At 42.2% G+C, this 17,424-nt stretch overlaps 1 protein-coding gene across 1 annotated transcript; it reads right to left on the minus strand.

Annotated features, from left to right (window-relative positions):
- Positions 1–13,175: 13,175 nt before the first annotated feature.
- LOC131633709 (uncharacterized) lies at positions 13,176–13,955 on the minus strand. Its single transcript, XM_058904399.1, has one exon. The coding sequence runs from the start codon at positions 13,953–13,955 to the stop codon at positions 13,176–13,178; it is 780 nt and encodes a 259-aa protein (XP_058760382.1).
- Positions 13,956–17,424: the final 3,469 nt, after the last annotated feature.

The raw sequence follows: 17,424 nt of genomic DNA on the forward strand, positions 1-17,424 counted from the left end.
AGTCCATATCCGACCTTAGATTCGTCTAATTCTACTTCTAATGTCCAAACCGAATACCTTTTTCAAATCCTAACATGAACTAATCTTACCAAAGCTTGCTCTAAGCATATCAACGCACTCCTAATCATTCATAGAACTCAAAAATAAGCGGTTCAAACATTCGTACACGCATCAAACTTTCACCGATCGAAAACGTCACAAGTCAAGAATGGGAGAATTCTATGCACAGTGCAACAATCAAAGAATATTAGTAGGATGTTGAGAGTATTCAGACCCTACCTGGAAGAGTTCTTGGATGGAGATCTTCTGAAAGCTTCGTCTCTACACGTTTTGAATCAAGATCTTGAAGATGATGCTGATGCTTAATATACTTTGAACACACTCACACTCCGCGAAGCAAACTCAGGATGTCGTCGTAGCCTCTAAGAACGGGAGAACAACAACTTCACGGTGAGTCCACGGTTCGGTGGTGATGACGAGTCTTCCATGAAGATGATAGCGAGAGGATGCGATGAAGATGATCAAGCTAAGGCCATGGTGAAGATTCAGAGTGAGGTGTGGTTATGATTCAGTTCGGAAGTTGTTAGAGTTTGTTACACTTTTGTAACAAACTTTATGAAGGGAGAGAGATGAGCGAAAGAGAGGGAAAAGAAGAGTGAAAAGAGAGAGAAAATGGGAGAGGAGAGAGTGATGTTGTGATGTGAAAACTGAAAAAATGCAAAAATGAAGTGTCTGTGTGAGTTATGAAGGCTTTGGCTTATATAGAGTGAGGTTGCATGGAGTGCATGGTGTGTTTGGTTGTAGCGAATTCTTTCCCCAAGCTTAATGAGCAAACATGTGATAGATTGAGTAAGTCTTTGAGCGAGATCTCACGTGACATTCTTTGTGTATGGCTACTTGTAGTAATTGCATACACACTAACTCCTCCTCACTCAAACTTGCACTTGAACATGACAATGCACAACTGGATGGTGGCTGCACGTGTGTGACCTGACTTTGGCTTGTACCCTTGGCAAAACGTGACTTGGTCAGGGAGCAACTTTGAGTCTTCTTATCTTGACCAATACATATCCAATTACTATACTCCATGGCTTATTGAAAAGACGATATGGCAAGGAGTAGATTCATACCACATTTGAATCAAGTGGATGCTTTAATCTCCCTAAATTTAGATTTATATTTGGCACGCCACCTGCTTGCTCAAATGCTTATGCGTGACTCAGATTCTGGCCTGGCCATATGCGTGACTCAGGCTTAGTGAGGAGGTGACTTTGGAGCTTTGTAGATCATTCAATATCCACTCAATTTAGTTGATTCTTGGTTAATTGTGTAGAGGACATGGAGGGGAAGATATTCATACCATGTTTGGATACAAAATGTTCTTTTAATGCTCTAAAACGGGAATCAAATGTGGCACATCATGTGTTTGTCAAATTGACTGCGCTGCCCAGAATTCTTGCCCAGCCTTGTGACTTGTGTTAGATGAAAACTTCCAACTTTGAACCTTAATATCTTTTCAACCAAGCTTCAAATGGAAAAGTGTCCAACTACAAAGTTGCTCTCCTCCATGAGAGGAACAACTTTGATGTTGAAAATGTCTCCAAAAAATGTGATTTGCCACGTGTAACCTGATGGTGAAGTGGACTGATCATCAAATTTTTAAGAGCCAAAATATTTTCTAAGTATAAAAACTTTCCATTTTTGACTTTTATTCTATTTTTGGCAACTTTTGTCAAACCTCCGATTTTATCCATTCTTCGACTTTTCTTGATTACTTTTCCACCAAAAGTCAATATTTGAATAATTTTCTGATCTTGACCCAAAAGTCAACTGTTCTGATTTTTCCGACTATTGATGAAATTCCTGATTAAATCTCCTCCAATCAATTTCAGTCACACAAACACCTCCACAAGGTCAGCATGAGAAGTTTTCCACACATAGAAGCCATTCCTGATTAAATGTTGACCAGAAAGTCAACTGGTTGACTTTGGTCAAAGAAACCTTGATTTAAAGAACCAGACGATTTGCAAGTTTGCATTCTTCAATCAATGCCCTGATTTGAAGCAGAGAGACACCCCAATCCAGGAGGACTTTAATGAACATGGAGCCACATGATTCTATCTCTGTTTTCTTATTCTCTGATCAGACTTCTTTACAATGGAGTTTTATCTTGCTAGCCTTTGAATAGTACCCATGGTATGCATGCATGGGTATGGATTATGACCTAAGTGATGCATGTACATGAATGCAAAGCCTAAGCCAGTTAGGAATTAAAGGGTAGGACAAATTTGGGGTATGACAGCTGCCCCTATTTAATCGTCTTAAACCTGAAGGTGAGATTGGCGCTAGCCTTTCGAACATTGAAGGTTGAAGAAGATTAAATATCAAAGTACCAGAAATTTGTCCTGAAGAGATGGTGTGAGTGTTATCTTTCATTTTTGTTTTGATATCTGCTGGGGAAAGAGAAATTTATTGTTTTTTCTGGTGGAAATTTATGGTAAGGGGTTGAAATGGGGTAACTTGTAACGTAGCCAAGGTGCCAATACAAGGTTCTCAATGGAAATGATTGTTGTATGAAACTGTGGTTGGAAAATACGGGTTTGATGGGAAGGTAGGACCTACGATCCGCAAGAAGGAAAAAAGATGAGGATAAGGTCAACGGACCTACGATCCACAAGAATGAAAAAGATGAGGATAAGGTCAACGGACCTACGATCCACAAGAATGAAAAAGATGAGGATAAGGTCAACGGACCTACGATCCACAAGAAGGAAAAAAGATGAGGATAAGGTCAACGGACCTACGATCCACAAGAATGAAAAAGATGAGGATAAGGTCAACGGACCTACGATCCACAAGAATGAAAAAAATGAGGATAAGGTCAACGGACCTACGATCCACAAGAAGGAAAAAAGATGAGGATAAGGTCAACGGACCTACGATCCACAAGAATGCAAAGGATGAGGATAAGATCAACGGACCTACGATCCACAAGAATGCAAAGGATGAGGATAAGGTCAACGGACCTACGATCCACAAGAATGCAAAGGATGAGGATAAGGTCAACGGACCTACGATCCACAAGAATGAAAAAGATGAGGATAAGGTCAACGGACCTACGATCCACAAGAAGGAAAAAAGATGAGGATAAGGTCAACGGACCTACGATCCACAAGAAGGAAAAAAGATGAGGATAAGGTCAACGGACCTACGATCCACAAGAAATGAAAAAGATGAGGATAAGGTCAACGGACCTACGATCCACAAGAAGGAAAAAGATGAGGATAAGGTCAACGGACCTACGATCCACAAGAATGAAAAAAGATGAGGATAAGGTCAACGGACCTACGATCCACAAGAAATGAAAAAGATGAGGATAAGGAACAAGGCCGGAGCACGAGAAGATTATTGAAAACACTTAGGTTGGGGATTGAGAAAACCAAGTATCGGCACCGTGGGCGGAGGAGATTTGTAATGGAGTAGCAGATATCAATTGGAATTTGTGAGGACATTTTATGTGGGGATGTATCATTGTCTTGATTGAGGGATGATTTGCATTATCTGGCTTATGCTTTGTATGCACGCTTGACTTTTTCTATGGCGTAATGATCCGCTTTGACGGATATGCTACGCTTTTGGGGATGCAATGTTGTATGCAGTGAACACTATATGCAAAGAGTGCCAAATAAAGGCCCTTGGTGGAACAGGAGGGTAGGCTCATTGGGGTCCGTTGCCTGTGATCTTGAACCATCATTGTGAATTGATATTGGAAACCCTACAGTACCAAAGATTATTGATAACTGCGTTGAGGGTTGGAGCATAGCCCTGCTGGGGATGAAATGATTTTGCTCGACTTTCCTTACATCCTACGCTGCTTGGGGAATCATGAGTTTTGAGAGACCGCTCTTCGTCTGCCATATGGAAGAGGGGTATGGACCTTTTCATGTGCTCCATGCTTACCAGTACTGATGAATTATACTCTGGAACTTTCATGTGGGATGATGGTGACCTTTGTGACATACCATGAGCCAAGACGACGGCTAGAACCTGTAACCTGCACAGAAAACAACGTTTGGATGCAACTGGTGCCGCTTAGAGCACTTTTATGTTTATGTAACATCATGTTTCGTTTCGATTTTGTGATTATTACCCCATGCTTTCAATGCAATGTTTAATAACGAATTAAATCACACCTCGCATGCGAAAAATGAAAAGTAACAAGGAAAGTTTTTATATCGAAAGATCATTTTATTGATGGAATGCCTATGAATAGGCTTCTGTACAAGGAAGCAACTCCTAAATAAGGTAGTCGCGAAAAAGAAAATAAAAAATGCGAAGAGCAAAATGGCAAAGAGAAATGCTCGGATTTCCATTAAAACTGATATTGCTACAGTTCCCATATCCTCGATCCTCTCAATGCTTTGCTTCGGAAGGGTAATGGTTGGATTGATCTGTCCGTTCTGTCAAGGGCGTATAGTGGTCTTTGTGAAGGATACTCAGACTGCAGCCTCTCGCTTTTGATCCCTAACTTTTGCCTGGATCGCCCTTTCGGGTTTTCAATCCAGCGGGATGCCCATTTTTGCCTAAGTGGCCCTTTCGAGTTTTCAACTTAGCGGGTTATTCTTTTTTGTTTTATCCCTAATTTTTGCCCAAACCTTTTTGGTTTGCCGGGATGCCCTTATTTTTGCCTAGGTACGTCGACCTAGCGGGTCTTTTATGCGTAGTATTTTTTGACTGAGTCTGAATTGACTGGAAGCGGAACGTCTTCCCCATCCATCTTTGTCAGGATTAAAGCACCACCCGAAAATGCTTTCTTCACAATGTATGGTCCCTCATAGTTGGGAGTCCATTTGCCCCTTGGATCAGTGTGAATTGGCAAGATCTTCCTTACGACTAGGTCGCCTGTGTGGAATTCTCGAGGCTAAATTTTCTTGTCATACGCTTTCTTGATCCTCCTTTGGTACAGCTGACCATGGCAGATAGCAGATAAGCGTTTCTCCTCAATTAGATTGAGATGATCAAGCCTCTTTTGAACCCATTCCGTTTCGTCGAGTTTGGCGTCCGTCAAGACTCTCAACGAAGGAATTTCCACCTCGACAGGTAGTACGGCCTCCATACCGTAGACAAGAGAGAAGGGAGTTGCCCCAGTTGAAGTACAAACCGAAGTTCTATAGCCATGCAAAGCAAATGGCAACATCTCATGCCAATCTTTATACGTTCTGACCATTTTCTGGACAATCTTCTTTATATTCTTGTTAGCAGCTTCGACTGCGCCATTCATCTTTGGCCGATAGGGTGATGAATTGTGATGTTCAATCTTGAACCCTTCACACAACTCTGCCATCATCTTGTTATTAAGATTAGACCCATTATCAGTGATGATCTTGTTTGGAACCCCATATCGGCATATGATCTCTTTCTTGATGAAGCGAGTAACGACTTGCTTGGTTACGTTCTTGTAAGAAGCGGCTTCAACCCATTTGGTGAAGTAGTCGATAGCAACAAGAATAAATCTGTGCCCATTTGAAGCTTGTGGTTCTATCCGCCCAATCATGTCTATGCCCCACATAGCAAAGGGCCAAGGCGATGTCAGGACATTCAGAGGAGTTGGAGGAACATGAATTCTGTCAGCATACACTTGACATTTGTGACATTTCTTCACATACACATAACAATCACTTTCAATCGTCATCCAATAATATCCTGCTCGCAAGATCTTTTTGGCCATAGAATGTCCACTGGAATGAGTTCCAAAAGATCCTTCATGAATTTCCCGCATGATCAATTCTGCTTCGTGTCTATCCACGCATCTGAGCAAAACTGAATCATAGTTTCTTTTGTACAGGACGTCTCCAGACAAGAAGAATTTGGATGCTAACCTTCGAAGCGTTCGCTTATCACCAATCGTAGCATCTTCGGGATATTCTTGCTTCTCAACATACCTCTTGATGTCGTAATACCATGGCTTTTCATCATACACATCTTCAGTAGTGAGACAATGAGCAGGGAATGCATGGGCAGGCTCTTTGTAACGGAGGATCGTTATGTCTGGCACTTCTTTAGGGGAGCTAACTCTGAACATAGCCGCTAAAGTAGCCAAAGCATCTGCCAATTGATTTTCCTCTCGGGGGATGTGATTGAAAGTGATTTCCTCGAAAGCGGGCAACAACTCCAAGATATAGTCCCTATAAGGAACTAAATTGGGGTGTCGTGTTTCCCAATCACCTCTTACTTGATGTATGACCAAGGCAGAATCCCCATAAACCTCAAGGATCTTGATCCTCATATCAATGGCTGCTTCGATGCCCATTATGCAAGCTTCGTACTCTGCGACATTGTTTGTGCAATCAAAGCATATTCTAGCTGTGAAAGGGATGTGGGTTTGACGAGGAGAAGTCAAAACTGCCCCAATACCATGGCCCATAGCATTTGATGCACCATCGAACGTGAGAGTCCATCGCTCTCCTGGTTCGGGTCCTTCATTATCATCCAGTTTCATGATATCTTCATCAGGAAAGTCAAACTTCATTGACTGATACTCTTCTAATGGCTGATGAGCAAGATGATCTGCAAGGACACTTCCTTTGATGGCCTTCTGTGTGACATACTGGATATCATATTCTGATAAAAGCATTTGCCACCGGGCTAGTCTTCCTGTAAGGGCCGGTTTTTCAAAGATGTACTTTATCGGGTCCATTCTGGAGATCAATAGAGTGGTGTGAGTCAACATATACTGCCTCAGTCGGCGAGCAGCCCATACCAAAGCACAACAAGTTTTCTCGAGTAGTGAGTAACGGGTTTCACAATCGGTAAACTTTTTGCTCAGGTAATAAATGGCGCACTCTTTTCGACCAGACTCGTCATGTTGGCCCAGCACACACCCCATAGATCCTTCAAGCACAGTTAAGTACATAAGAAGCGGCCTCCCCGGAACCGGAGGCATGAGGATTGGTGGCTCTTGGAGATACTGTTTGATCTTTTCGAAGGCTTCTTGGCAATGGTCATCCCAACGGATATCTTGATTCTTGCGCAACAACTTAAAGATGGGTTCACAAGTGTCAGTGAGATGAGAAATGAACCTGGCTATATAATTCAATCTCCCAAGGAACCCTCGAACTTCTTTTTCATTCTTCGGTGCTGGCATATTCTGTATTGCTCTTACTTTATCAGGGTCGACCTCAATCCCTCGTTGACTCACAATGAATCCAAGTAATTTTCCTGATCGCACTCCGAAAGTGCACTTGTTTGGATTAAGCCTCAACTTGAATTTTCGCAAACGAGCAAACAATTTCTCAAGATATACCAAATGTTCCTCCTCAGTTTGGGATTTTGCAATCATATCATCGACGTACACCTCAATCTCTTTATGGATCATGTCATGGAAGAGGGTCACCATCGCACGTTGACATGTTGCACCAGCATTCTTAAGACCAAAAGGCATCACTTTATAACAATACGTACCCCACGGAGTGGTAAAAGTAGTCTTGGTCATATCTTCGGGAGCCATCTTTATTTGATTGTAGCCAGAAAAACCATCCATGAATGAGAACACCGAGTACTGAGCAGTGTTGTCGACTAGCACATCAATATGAGGCAGAGGAAAATCATCCTTCGGACTTGCCCTATTCAAATCTCGGTAGTCGACACACATGCGTACCTTTCCGTCCTTCTTAGGAACAGGTACGATGTTTGCAATCCAAGGAGGATATTCGCATACAGATAAGAAACCAGCCTTCAACTGTTTTTCAACTTCTTCCTTGATTTTCAAAGCCATATCAGGTCGAGTTCTTCGCGGTTTTTGCTTTACAGGCGGACATTCTGGTTTGAGCGGTAACCTGTGCATAACTATATCCGTGTCTAAACCAGGCATGTCTTCGTATGACCAGGCGAAGATGTCAACATACTCTCGAAGCAGCTCAATCAACCTTCTCTTTACATCACTTTGCAAAGAAGCCCCTATCTTGACTTCTCTCTTTGCTTCTTCTGTACCGAGGTTGATGATTTCTATGGCTTCTTGATGTGGCTGAATAGATTTCTCCTCTTGTCTAAAAAGTCTTGCCAATTCCTCGGGGACTTCACAATCTTCCCCACTATCCTCATCAGCTTGGTCAATTGGATTCTCAAAGATATCAAGACGTGGAACTGTAACATTATCATTTTTGATGGAGTTCGAGCCGGATCTGCACGATGGATGATTTATGCCTTAGAATGCAACACATAAAAAGGAAAAAAGAAAAGCTTTGCCATTTTTGAGAAAGTTTTTAGAGTAAAAACAAAAATGAAAGAAATGGAACAGTAATTGCATGCGAAGATATGATTTTTATTCAATATTAAACAAATTGAAACAACATGGGGGCCCTTCTTTATACAAGTAGTCAAAATGCTTAGGGCAAGGCACATGACTTATCGAAACAAGAAAATTACATCTCCATAAAAGTGACTCTAGGGATGTCCAAGATGGTCCAATTGTTGAGTTCCTGTCCAGGCGCAGCATGGCAAATGAATCTGGAGAGATCTTCTTCATCATCATCATCCACGGCGAGAACTTGACTTCCAGAACCGGTGCTTGCACTGACGAACACTTGAGAAATGGGGGGAATCACCTTCTTTCCAGGAATTATGCTGAGCTGAGTAGAAGAAGATGGTTGATACCCAAGGCCATACTTGTCTCGCTTCTCTTGAACGTCAATCAGCTTGCCCCAGGCACTATGGGGAGTACCAGCTTCTAAGAAAGCCTTAGCATCGTTTAAAGACGAGAGGGGCGCTCCGTGTTCCTTCTTATTCTCGACCACAGGGAGTTTGTCAACCGACACAATCTCTAAGGCTTGAAAAGGTGTCTCTTGTATCTATCCCTCCACTTCAACATAACGGTATGATGCCAGATTATTGACTATCAAATCCTCTTCACCAGTGATCACAACAATCTTGTCATTCACAACAAATTTCAAACACTGGTGGAGAGTAGATGTCACAGCTCCAGCAGCATGAATCCAAGGACGACCCAAGAGGCAAGTGTATGAAGGGTTTATATCCATAACGTAGAAGGCAATGTAGAACATGTGAGGACCAATCAAGACAGGTAGATCAATTTCTCCTTCTACGGACCTTCTAGAACCATCAAATGCTCTAACACTCATAGTGCATGGTCTCATCATAATCCCATCCATACTCAGCTTAAACAAAGTGGCCTTGGGCATCACATTAAGAGAAGAACCTGTATCAATCAGAACTCGAGACAACACAGCATCCAGACACTTGACGGAGATATGCAATGCTTTGTTGTGTGCTCTACCCTCAGGTGGGAGTTCATCATCAGAAAAACCCAAACAATTACCAGCAGCAATGTTGGTCACAACCCCTTCAAATTGAGGCACGGTAATGTCTTGAGTCACGTGAGCGGAAGCCAGGACTTTCATCAGAGCATCACGATGAGCTTTCGAGTGCACCAAAAGGGACAAGATAGAAATCTTAGCTTGAGTTTGGTCAAGTTGATCAATCACCTTGTAGTCACTTTTCTTAATGATTCTCAGAAGTTGCTCAGCATCTTGTGCATTACGTGTTACAGGAAGGTCGACAACAACTTGCTTTCCCTTTGCTTGTGCATTAGCGTCCTTATTGGTCTCTTTAGGAAGCGGAGGAGGGGCAGCAAAGATCCGACCACTACGGGTTATGCCACTAGTGCCAGCAATGTTTGTGATACTCGAATTACCTACTGGAGGACAGTCAAACTTCTTCCCTCGAATATACACGGCATTATAACTCCAAGGAACAGCCTTTGAATCATTCACAGGAGAGGGAACAAGAGACGGGGTTGAAGGAGTCGAAGGAGCATTTGGAACCTGAATAACCAACGGATTTCTCGGAGCCAGAATAGCCAAGGGAGTACTCGGAGCCTGAATGACCAAGGGAGTGCTCGGAGTATGGATGATCAAAGGAGTACTTTGGGCTTTTGTCGTATCAGCAGGAGAATAAGGGATCTCTAGAATAGCCACTTCGTCATCAGGAACAATCTTTTCCACTCTAATGACACCTTCATTCATCAGCTTTTGAATCTCCTCTTTCAATTTAGCACATTCTTCCGGATTAGAAGAACACTGCAAACAGAAGTCATGTAGTTCACACAGAATCCTTTGTTGCACAAGATGTTCTCTGACCATTGCAAGCGGTATTTTGACTTCATTCACATCAGTTACCAGGATTTGTTCGTCACACAATTCAACAGCATTGGTCGTACCTGCATGGGGAGGCATAGGATTATTCTGCACATTAGGACCAGTAGGAGTGAACGAGATAAGCTTGTCATCAAGAAGATCCTGGACCTTGTATTTTAACGCTTTACACTTTTCAATCGTATGACCTGGAGCGCCTGAATGGAATTCACAACGAGCATTAGCATCATATCCTGGAGGAAGAGGACTAGGCGGAGGGCCCATTTCACGGAGTTGCACCAACTGACCAGCAAGTAATTGGGGAAGGAGCTGGGCATACGGCATCGGAATCGGATCTATACGCCTATCAGGGTACCTCTGCCTTTGTGGAGCTCTTTGACCTTGAGGCCTAGGATTCTGTTGACGGTTTTGAGGAGCAGCAACTTGTTGTTGTGGTACGAAAGGCTGTTGGGGTGCCATCCATGGTTGTGGAAATGCAGCAGCGTATGCTTGAGGGGCATACGGATTGGGAACAGCATATGGCATCGGGTAGTAAGGAGGTGGAACAGCAGAGTATACTGGAGTTCGACCTTGGTCAACTGAAGCAGTACTGGTTTCACCTTCTTTCTTCTTCACAAACCCAGAATACGGCTTCTTACCATTACCACTTGAGTTGCTAGGACTAGTAACACCCTGAATGGTACCAGCTTTTACACAGTTCTCAACCCGTTCACCAATGATGACCACATCTGAGAAGGACGGAGAAGTATTACTAACCATGTGCTGAAGGTACGGCCCTTTCAGAGTACCCATAAACAGATCAATCAATTCTCGGTCGAGAAGAGGAGGTTGAACTCGAGCAGCAAGTTCACGCCACCTCTGGGCGTATTCTTTGAAAGATTCTTCAGACTTTTGTGACATATTTTGCAGTTGAGCGCGGCTAGGAGCCATAGCAGTATTGTAGTGGTATTGTTTCAAGAAGGCATCAACAAGTCCTCCCCAAGTACTGACGTTGGCCCTCTCAAGTTTCATATACCACTCCAACGGGGCTCCTGTGAGACTGTCCTGGAAGAAATGCATAAGCAGAGGTTCGTTCTCGGCGTGAGCGGCCATCTTACGACAGTAAGAACGAATGTGAGTTTCTGGGCAGGTAACTCCCTTGTACTTATCAAAATCTGGCACCTTGAACTTCGGTGGAATAACAATTCCAGGTACCAAGCTCAAAGCAGCAGTGTCGAAACTCGAAGTTTTAGCAACCTCAACGGCCTTAAGGCGTTCTTCGAGAGCTTGGTACATCTTAGCAGTCTCGGTCAACTCAGCAGTAAGATCATGTTCGAGATCAATAACCTCATGGTGGTCATCCACTACCTTTGCTATACCCTCAACAGGAATCTCCTTAGTTTTTACTCCCCCATCAGCAGAGTTAGTAGGAGTATCCTTGATCAATCCAGCAACGCTCTTTCTGAGCTCTTCTTGTCCTTGGACAACGACATGGAGAGTCTCCATAAGTTGGGTCATTCTCTCCCCCATAACATCCATATCCCTACGGAGGGCAGCTTGGTTCTGCTCAAATTGATCCATGAGTCTCTCGTTGCTCCGGGTACGGTAAGGATGTAAGAAAGTCAGCTTCGTCGTCGGTAAAGAAATCTGTTGCTGAAAGGGACCCCAATTAGTTTCTTGTACAATAACCTGAAAAATGCAATGTGATAATGTGAATGTATGAGTGCATGTGTGCGTATGACGTGATGTGCCATTTTCAGAGTATCCAAGGTTTAATATTGATCCAGAATAGCTAACAATGTGGCAAAAGATAAGTATCAAGAGAAACTAGTTCTTTTTATTCATAACAGAAATTTAAACTTGGGCAAGCCATACATCAACAAGATAGTTCAACAAGGGAAATAAAAGACCCCATCCAACAAGTCTGGTGGTGGTCGAGACATACAGACTCAAACATCAATCCATCTGAATATAAAACAGAGGTCCTCCTTGTCTGAAGTGCTCATCGCTCCACTTCTTAGTTTCATCAAACAGTTTCTTGGTTGCTTCTCGATCTCTTCCTTTAAGAAGGCTTTGGATCACCTCATCTTTGCGAAACAAATGCCCATCCAGCTTCTTGCAGCACTCCCTGAGTTCGTCACATCCTTTGCATTCTGGAAGATAATCTTTCTCAGATATGTCCTCCATCATTCGATCTCTGAGCTTGGCATTTTCTTCTGTTAGTCGAGTATTACGGAGGTGACTTCCTTTCAGTTGAGTCTCAACTGCCATTCTTCGAGTGGTCACTTCTTCCAGTTTCTTTTTCAGATTCTTTACTTCAACTCTAGCATCCCTTTCTATCTTGAGCTTATAAGCTTTCAAGTCTTCTCGGTACTCTCGCTTGAGTTTCTCTTCTGCTTCTTTCATGGCCCGTTTTAGGATCTTTTGGTGATCCTCGACAGTAACAGTAGTATCTCTTTCACCCTTTTCGGTTCTAGCCCTCTTTTGAACTCTGGAAGATCCTCCCTTCAGCATTTTGGCTTCGTGCGTCAACTCAACTCTTTTCTGGTCCACAAGACAATGTTTCGGTTGCGCATCCGACTTCTTTTCGTGCAATTGGGTGCATTCCATATCTACCTGGATACGATTCTCATCAGGCACAGTGGCAATTGGAATCTTAGGCGGCTGCTCGTACAATGGGTTAACCTTCGGGAAAGGCAACAGGCGATCTTTAACTCTATTTTCAACCCAATCTGTGTAGGCTTGTTTGGCAACGACATTCTTTTCACCTAGAGAAATCTGATCATCTGTATGGATGCTATTCCAGGCACTCCTCACTTTTTCTAGACCCTTTGGATTGGTTCCCTTTTCAAAGCAAACGGATTCGAATATCTCTTTGTCCAAAGGCTTGTCTTCAAGTGCAAAACCCAACTGACGCAACGCTAGCTTAGGATTATAATTGATAACACCTTTTGTTCCTATGAGAGGAACGTTGTCAAAAGTACCACAGCTAGTTATAACTTTCTCCACGTCCATTCCAGTGGGACACTAGACAATGTCATTTCCAGTAAGCCCCATGATCCTTTGAGGCCATTTCTGAGTAGAAGTAATGAAAGGACCACTTGTAGGTAGGTGGGACTTAAACCAGGTGTATAACAACGGCAAACAATTTCTTATGGCTCCTCCTTTCCCATATCGAGAGTGAACAGAATAGTACGTATCGGCTAGCAAAGTAGGGACCGGATTCTTATCCACAAAAAGACATATAGCGGCCAGATCAACGAACTTGTGAATGTTAGGGAACATCACGATCCCATAGATCAAAGCGGCCAGAAGGGCGTTGAAAGCCTCCCACACCTTTTTGTTGGCCAATTCTTGGGCCTTCTCAACCAAGAAACTCATATAGAAACCATGAGTGTTACCATTCTTCTTCCAATTCCCAAGAACGTCTTCTATGCTCAAATAAAGAGCGTTGGCGATGTTGTCCAAATCAGGTTTCTCTGGGACACAAACGAAAGGAACCTTGTGTTGAATCTTGATATTGAGAAAGTGAGAGTACTCCTCGAGAGTGGGAGCCAACTGATAGCCTGAGAAGGTGAAACAACGCAAGTCAGGATCATAAAACTGGAGAAGAGTAGACAAACCCCATTCGTCGACGTGTGAGTCCAAAAGAGTCAAGATGTTTCCATAATTCTCAGTGAACACAGTTTTATTATGACCAGTGATCAATCCACCCAATTGCCCCAACTGAATCAAGCCTTCGCGATGGAAACTGTACGTGTGAGTACGCCTTGTAGCTTCTCTGGTAGCGGTCACGTTGTTAGCCATCCTGGATGAAAAGTAATAACCTCGGATACCCTGAAAAATGGCATGCATATGAGAAATAATACTATTTTTCTTCTTTTCTTTTTTTTTTCTCTTTTTTATTACATCTTTTCTTTTCTTTTCTCTTCTTCTTTTTTTTTTTTGAAAGGTAAACATGCCATGATGTAAATGATGCAATGGAGGTTTCCCCACATAGGAGAAGTGTGTGTGGCCTCTGAATGAGATCGGACGTTGCAGGATCAAAGGTCCGACACAGGCACAGTGAAACCATTAAGAACACAAGTCACCAACAGAACAGAACGGTCACCAACGGTACCTGTCATGTATATCCCTCCCCACTCACAGGTGAATCTAGGTCAGGGTAGGTCAAAAAAGCCAACAGAGGATTGAAAGTAGGCGTAATCATACGATATTGCCTCTTTCAACCAAGCTCTGTCCGTGGATACATGATCGGATCAATCAGACATACGTCTTCTGTCCGTCATGGCCACTCTATTCCTAGTTCCTAAGGTATCACTCATGGCCTGGGTATTGGGCCTTTTACCTCATAGAACATCCCACCCAACCTGCAAAACAGAACAGAAGACCCCAAGGAACACAGAATATAATCCATATGCATGATGTGCAAACAGAAATAAACATGATATGCAAGCAGAAAAATAAACATGCAAACATATATACAAGGTATAGACATAAAAACAAATAAACACCCAGTAAATAAACAAACAAACGCAGGCTAGGATCGACTCGCTATGGATGGACCAGCAACAGGTCTAGCAACATCCCCAGCAGAGTCGCCAGCTGTCGCACGCTCGCGAAAAATGAACAGAGTCGCCACCAATATATTTATCCCATAAGGGAAAGGAATACCGGGAAACCTAACAAAGGAAGGAACAAGGTCTTGCGACCAGAGAATCAAGGTACGGGAGTCGGTTACGCAAGGGGAAGGTGCTAGCACCCCTCACGCCCATCGTACTCGATGGTATCCACCTATGTTTGTTTCTATCTAAAGGGTGTATAACTATGTCTATGTCTAAATGCGAAATGAATGCAGAATGTAGGGAAAATAAAGAATTGTACTCGCACGGGCCCTACCCCGCTGCCTACGTATCCTTTTCAGGAATCAGAGTTACCGTAGCTCGGCTGACGATTTTCTGTTTGTTTTTGTGTTTTTTAATTGGGCGGAGTTAACGCTTGCGCTCTTGCATAAGGGATCGCCTAGGATGCAATAGAGCGGAGATAACAATGCCCTTAGAAAGAAGAAAAGAGATTGGTTTGTGTCTTTTAGGGTAATTCCATGGTGACAAAAACCTACTACAAGGCTTCACACCACTTCCTTACTTTGTTTTAAATCTGACCATTTATTAAGCGTTTTAAGTGTTTTTGGTTGGTGTTTTTTAAAGGGAATTTATTTGTGATTTAGATCATACCAAAAAAGAGTTTGTTTTGCATATTTAGAGAACGCACATCGAGGCCTACGCCACAATCGTTTCTCTAAATAGCGGTTAAGAAATACATCGAGGCCTCACACCTCAATCATTTCTTTTCCGCCAAGTAAAAGAGATACAAAAAGAAGTTTTTTATGAATATTTAGAGAATGCACATCGAGGCCTACGCCACAATCGTTTCTCTAAATAACGGTTAAGAAATACATCGAGGCTTCACACCTCAATCATTTCTTTTCTGCTAAGTAGGAAAGAACATACATCGGGGCCTACACCCCAATCATTTCTTTCCTACTATGAAATATAGTAACGGTATGATCTTCATCGATATTTATTAAGTATTTTAAAAGTTGAAAAGGAAAAGAATGCAATAGGGAACTATATCTAAATTCTAGTCTAAGTTGTCTATACAAGGGATTTAAAATGATAAACTATACAATTTATTAAAAGAAACTATACATGAGATAGGTAAAGGAAAATCAATATGCGACAAATAAAATTGAGAACTATAACAAACAAACGATATTCACAAGCACACATGCATCTATTAATTCTATTCAAAAATCGAGACTAAAAATTAATTCCTAAGTCTATTGAAGAATTATTTACAAGGAAGTATTAATCAAAGGAAATTCAAATATATTGTGAAGAAAAAGATTTATTAAAAGGACTAAAACAACTAAAAAAAATCAACAAAATTTATGACAATTCAACACACTCTAAAATATCTAAACAATTTTTTTATGTATTTTTATTTTTTTTAAAAAAAATTGGAATTGTGAACTAAAAATAAAAGCAAAAAAAATTAAAAAGAAAATCTAAGCTGCAGGGGTGTATCAGTAGTTTTCTAATGAACTAAAATCAATTACAAGCAAAACTGGGCCACAAATAGGGGGTGGAAACAGTAAGGGCGCTCAGGCCCAGTTACAAGAGATGGCGGTGTGTTAGTAACATGGGAGTGTGATTCAGAAGAACAAAGCCCAAGTAATTTCGTGGCCCAGCTACACAAGTTACCCATTTCCATTTTTATTTGTTTTTATTATTGGCTCAGCATGTGATTTGTTTCTAGCATATAGTCTTTCTTTTTATTATGCATGTGACATAAAGAGACTAAAACGTACATCAACTGGTCACAATTCAACTAAGTTGGGATAAGACAAAGATTATTCATCCGCCAATCACAAGCCAACAACACTCATTCCTAATCATGTGAGTAAAACAGAATTGCAAAATAATGGTAAAAGAACCAATGAAAACAAGCCATGTGTGCCCTAACGGAAGTAAGAGGGAGAAGTCACAGATACCGGAGATTCCTCCTCCGGTTATCTTCTCCGGCGGGGCTCGCGGTGGCCGGCGCTTTGCTTGAGCCCAGAAACTAACAACAGTACCACTGTTCCACACGAAATCATCCACTGAGTCCATATCCGACCTTAGATTCGTCTAATTCTACTTCTAATGTCCAAACCGAATACCTTTTTCAAATCCTAACATGAACTAATCTTACCAAAGCTTGCTCTAAGCATATCAACGCACTCCTAATCATTCATAGAACTCAAAAATAAGCGGTTCAAACATTCGTACACGCATCAAACTTTCACCGATCGAAAACGTCACAAGTCAAGAATGGGAGAATTCTATGCACAGTGCAACAATCAAAGAATATTAGTAGGATGTTGAGAGTATTCAGACCCTACCTGGAAGAGTTCTTGGATGGAGATCTTCTGAAAGCTTCGTCTCTACACGTTTTGAATCAAGATCTTGAAGATGATGCTGATGCTTAATATACTTTAAACACACTCACACTCCGCGAAGCAAACTCAGGATGTCGTCGTAGCCTCTAAGAACGGGAGAACAGCAACTTCACGGTGAGTCCACGGTTCGGTGGTGATGACGAGTCTTCCATGAAGATGATAGCGAGAGGATGCGATGAAGATGATCAAGCTAAGGCCATGGTGAAGTTTCAGAGTGAGGTGTGGTTATGATTCAGTTCGGAAGTTGTTAGAGTTTGTTACACTTTTGTAACAAAC

This window comes from Vicia villosa, unplaced genomic scaffold (genome assembly GCF_029867415.1).
Source record: "Vicia villosa cultivar HV-30 ecotype Madison, WI unplaced genomic scaffold, Vvil1.0 ctg.001168F_1_1, whole genome shotgun sequence".
Lineage (NCBI taxonomy): Eukaryota > Viridiplantae > Streptophyta > Magnoliopsida > Fabales > Fabaceae > Vicia > Vicia villosa.

What these genes read in the sequence shown, in the direction of transcription:
- LOC131633709 (XM_058904399.1), bottom strand. Translation starts at nt 13,955, where the DNA reads ATGGCTAACAACGTGACCGCTACCAGAGAAGCTACAAGGCGTACTCAC.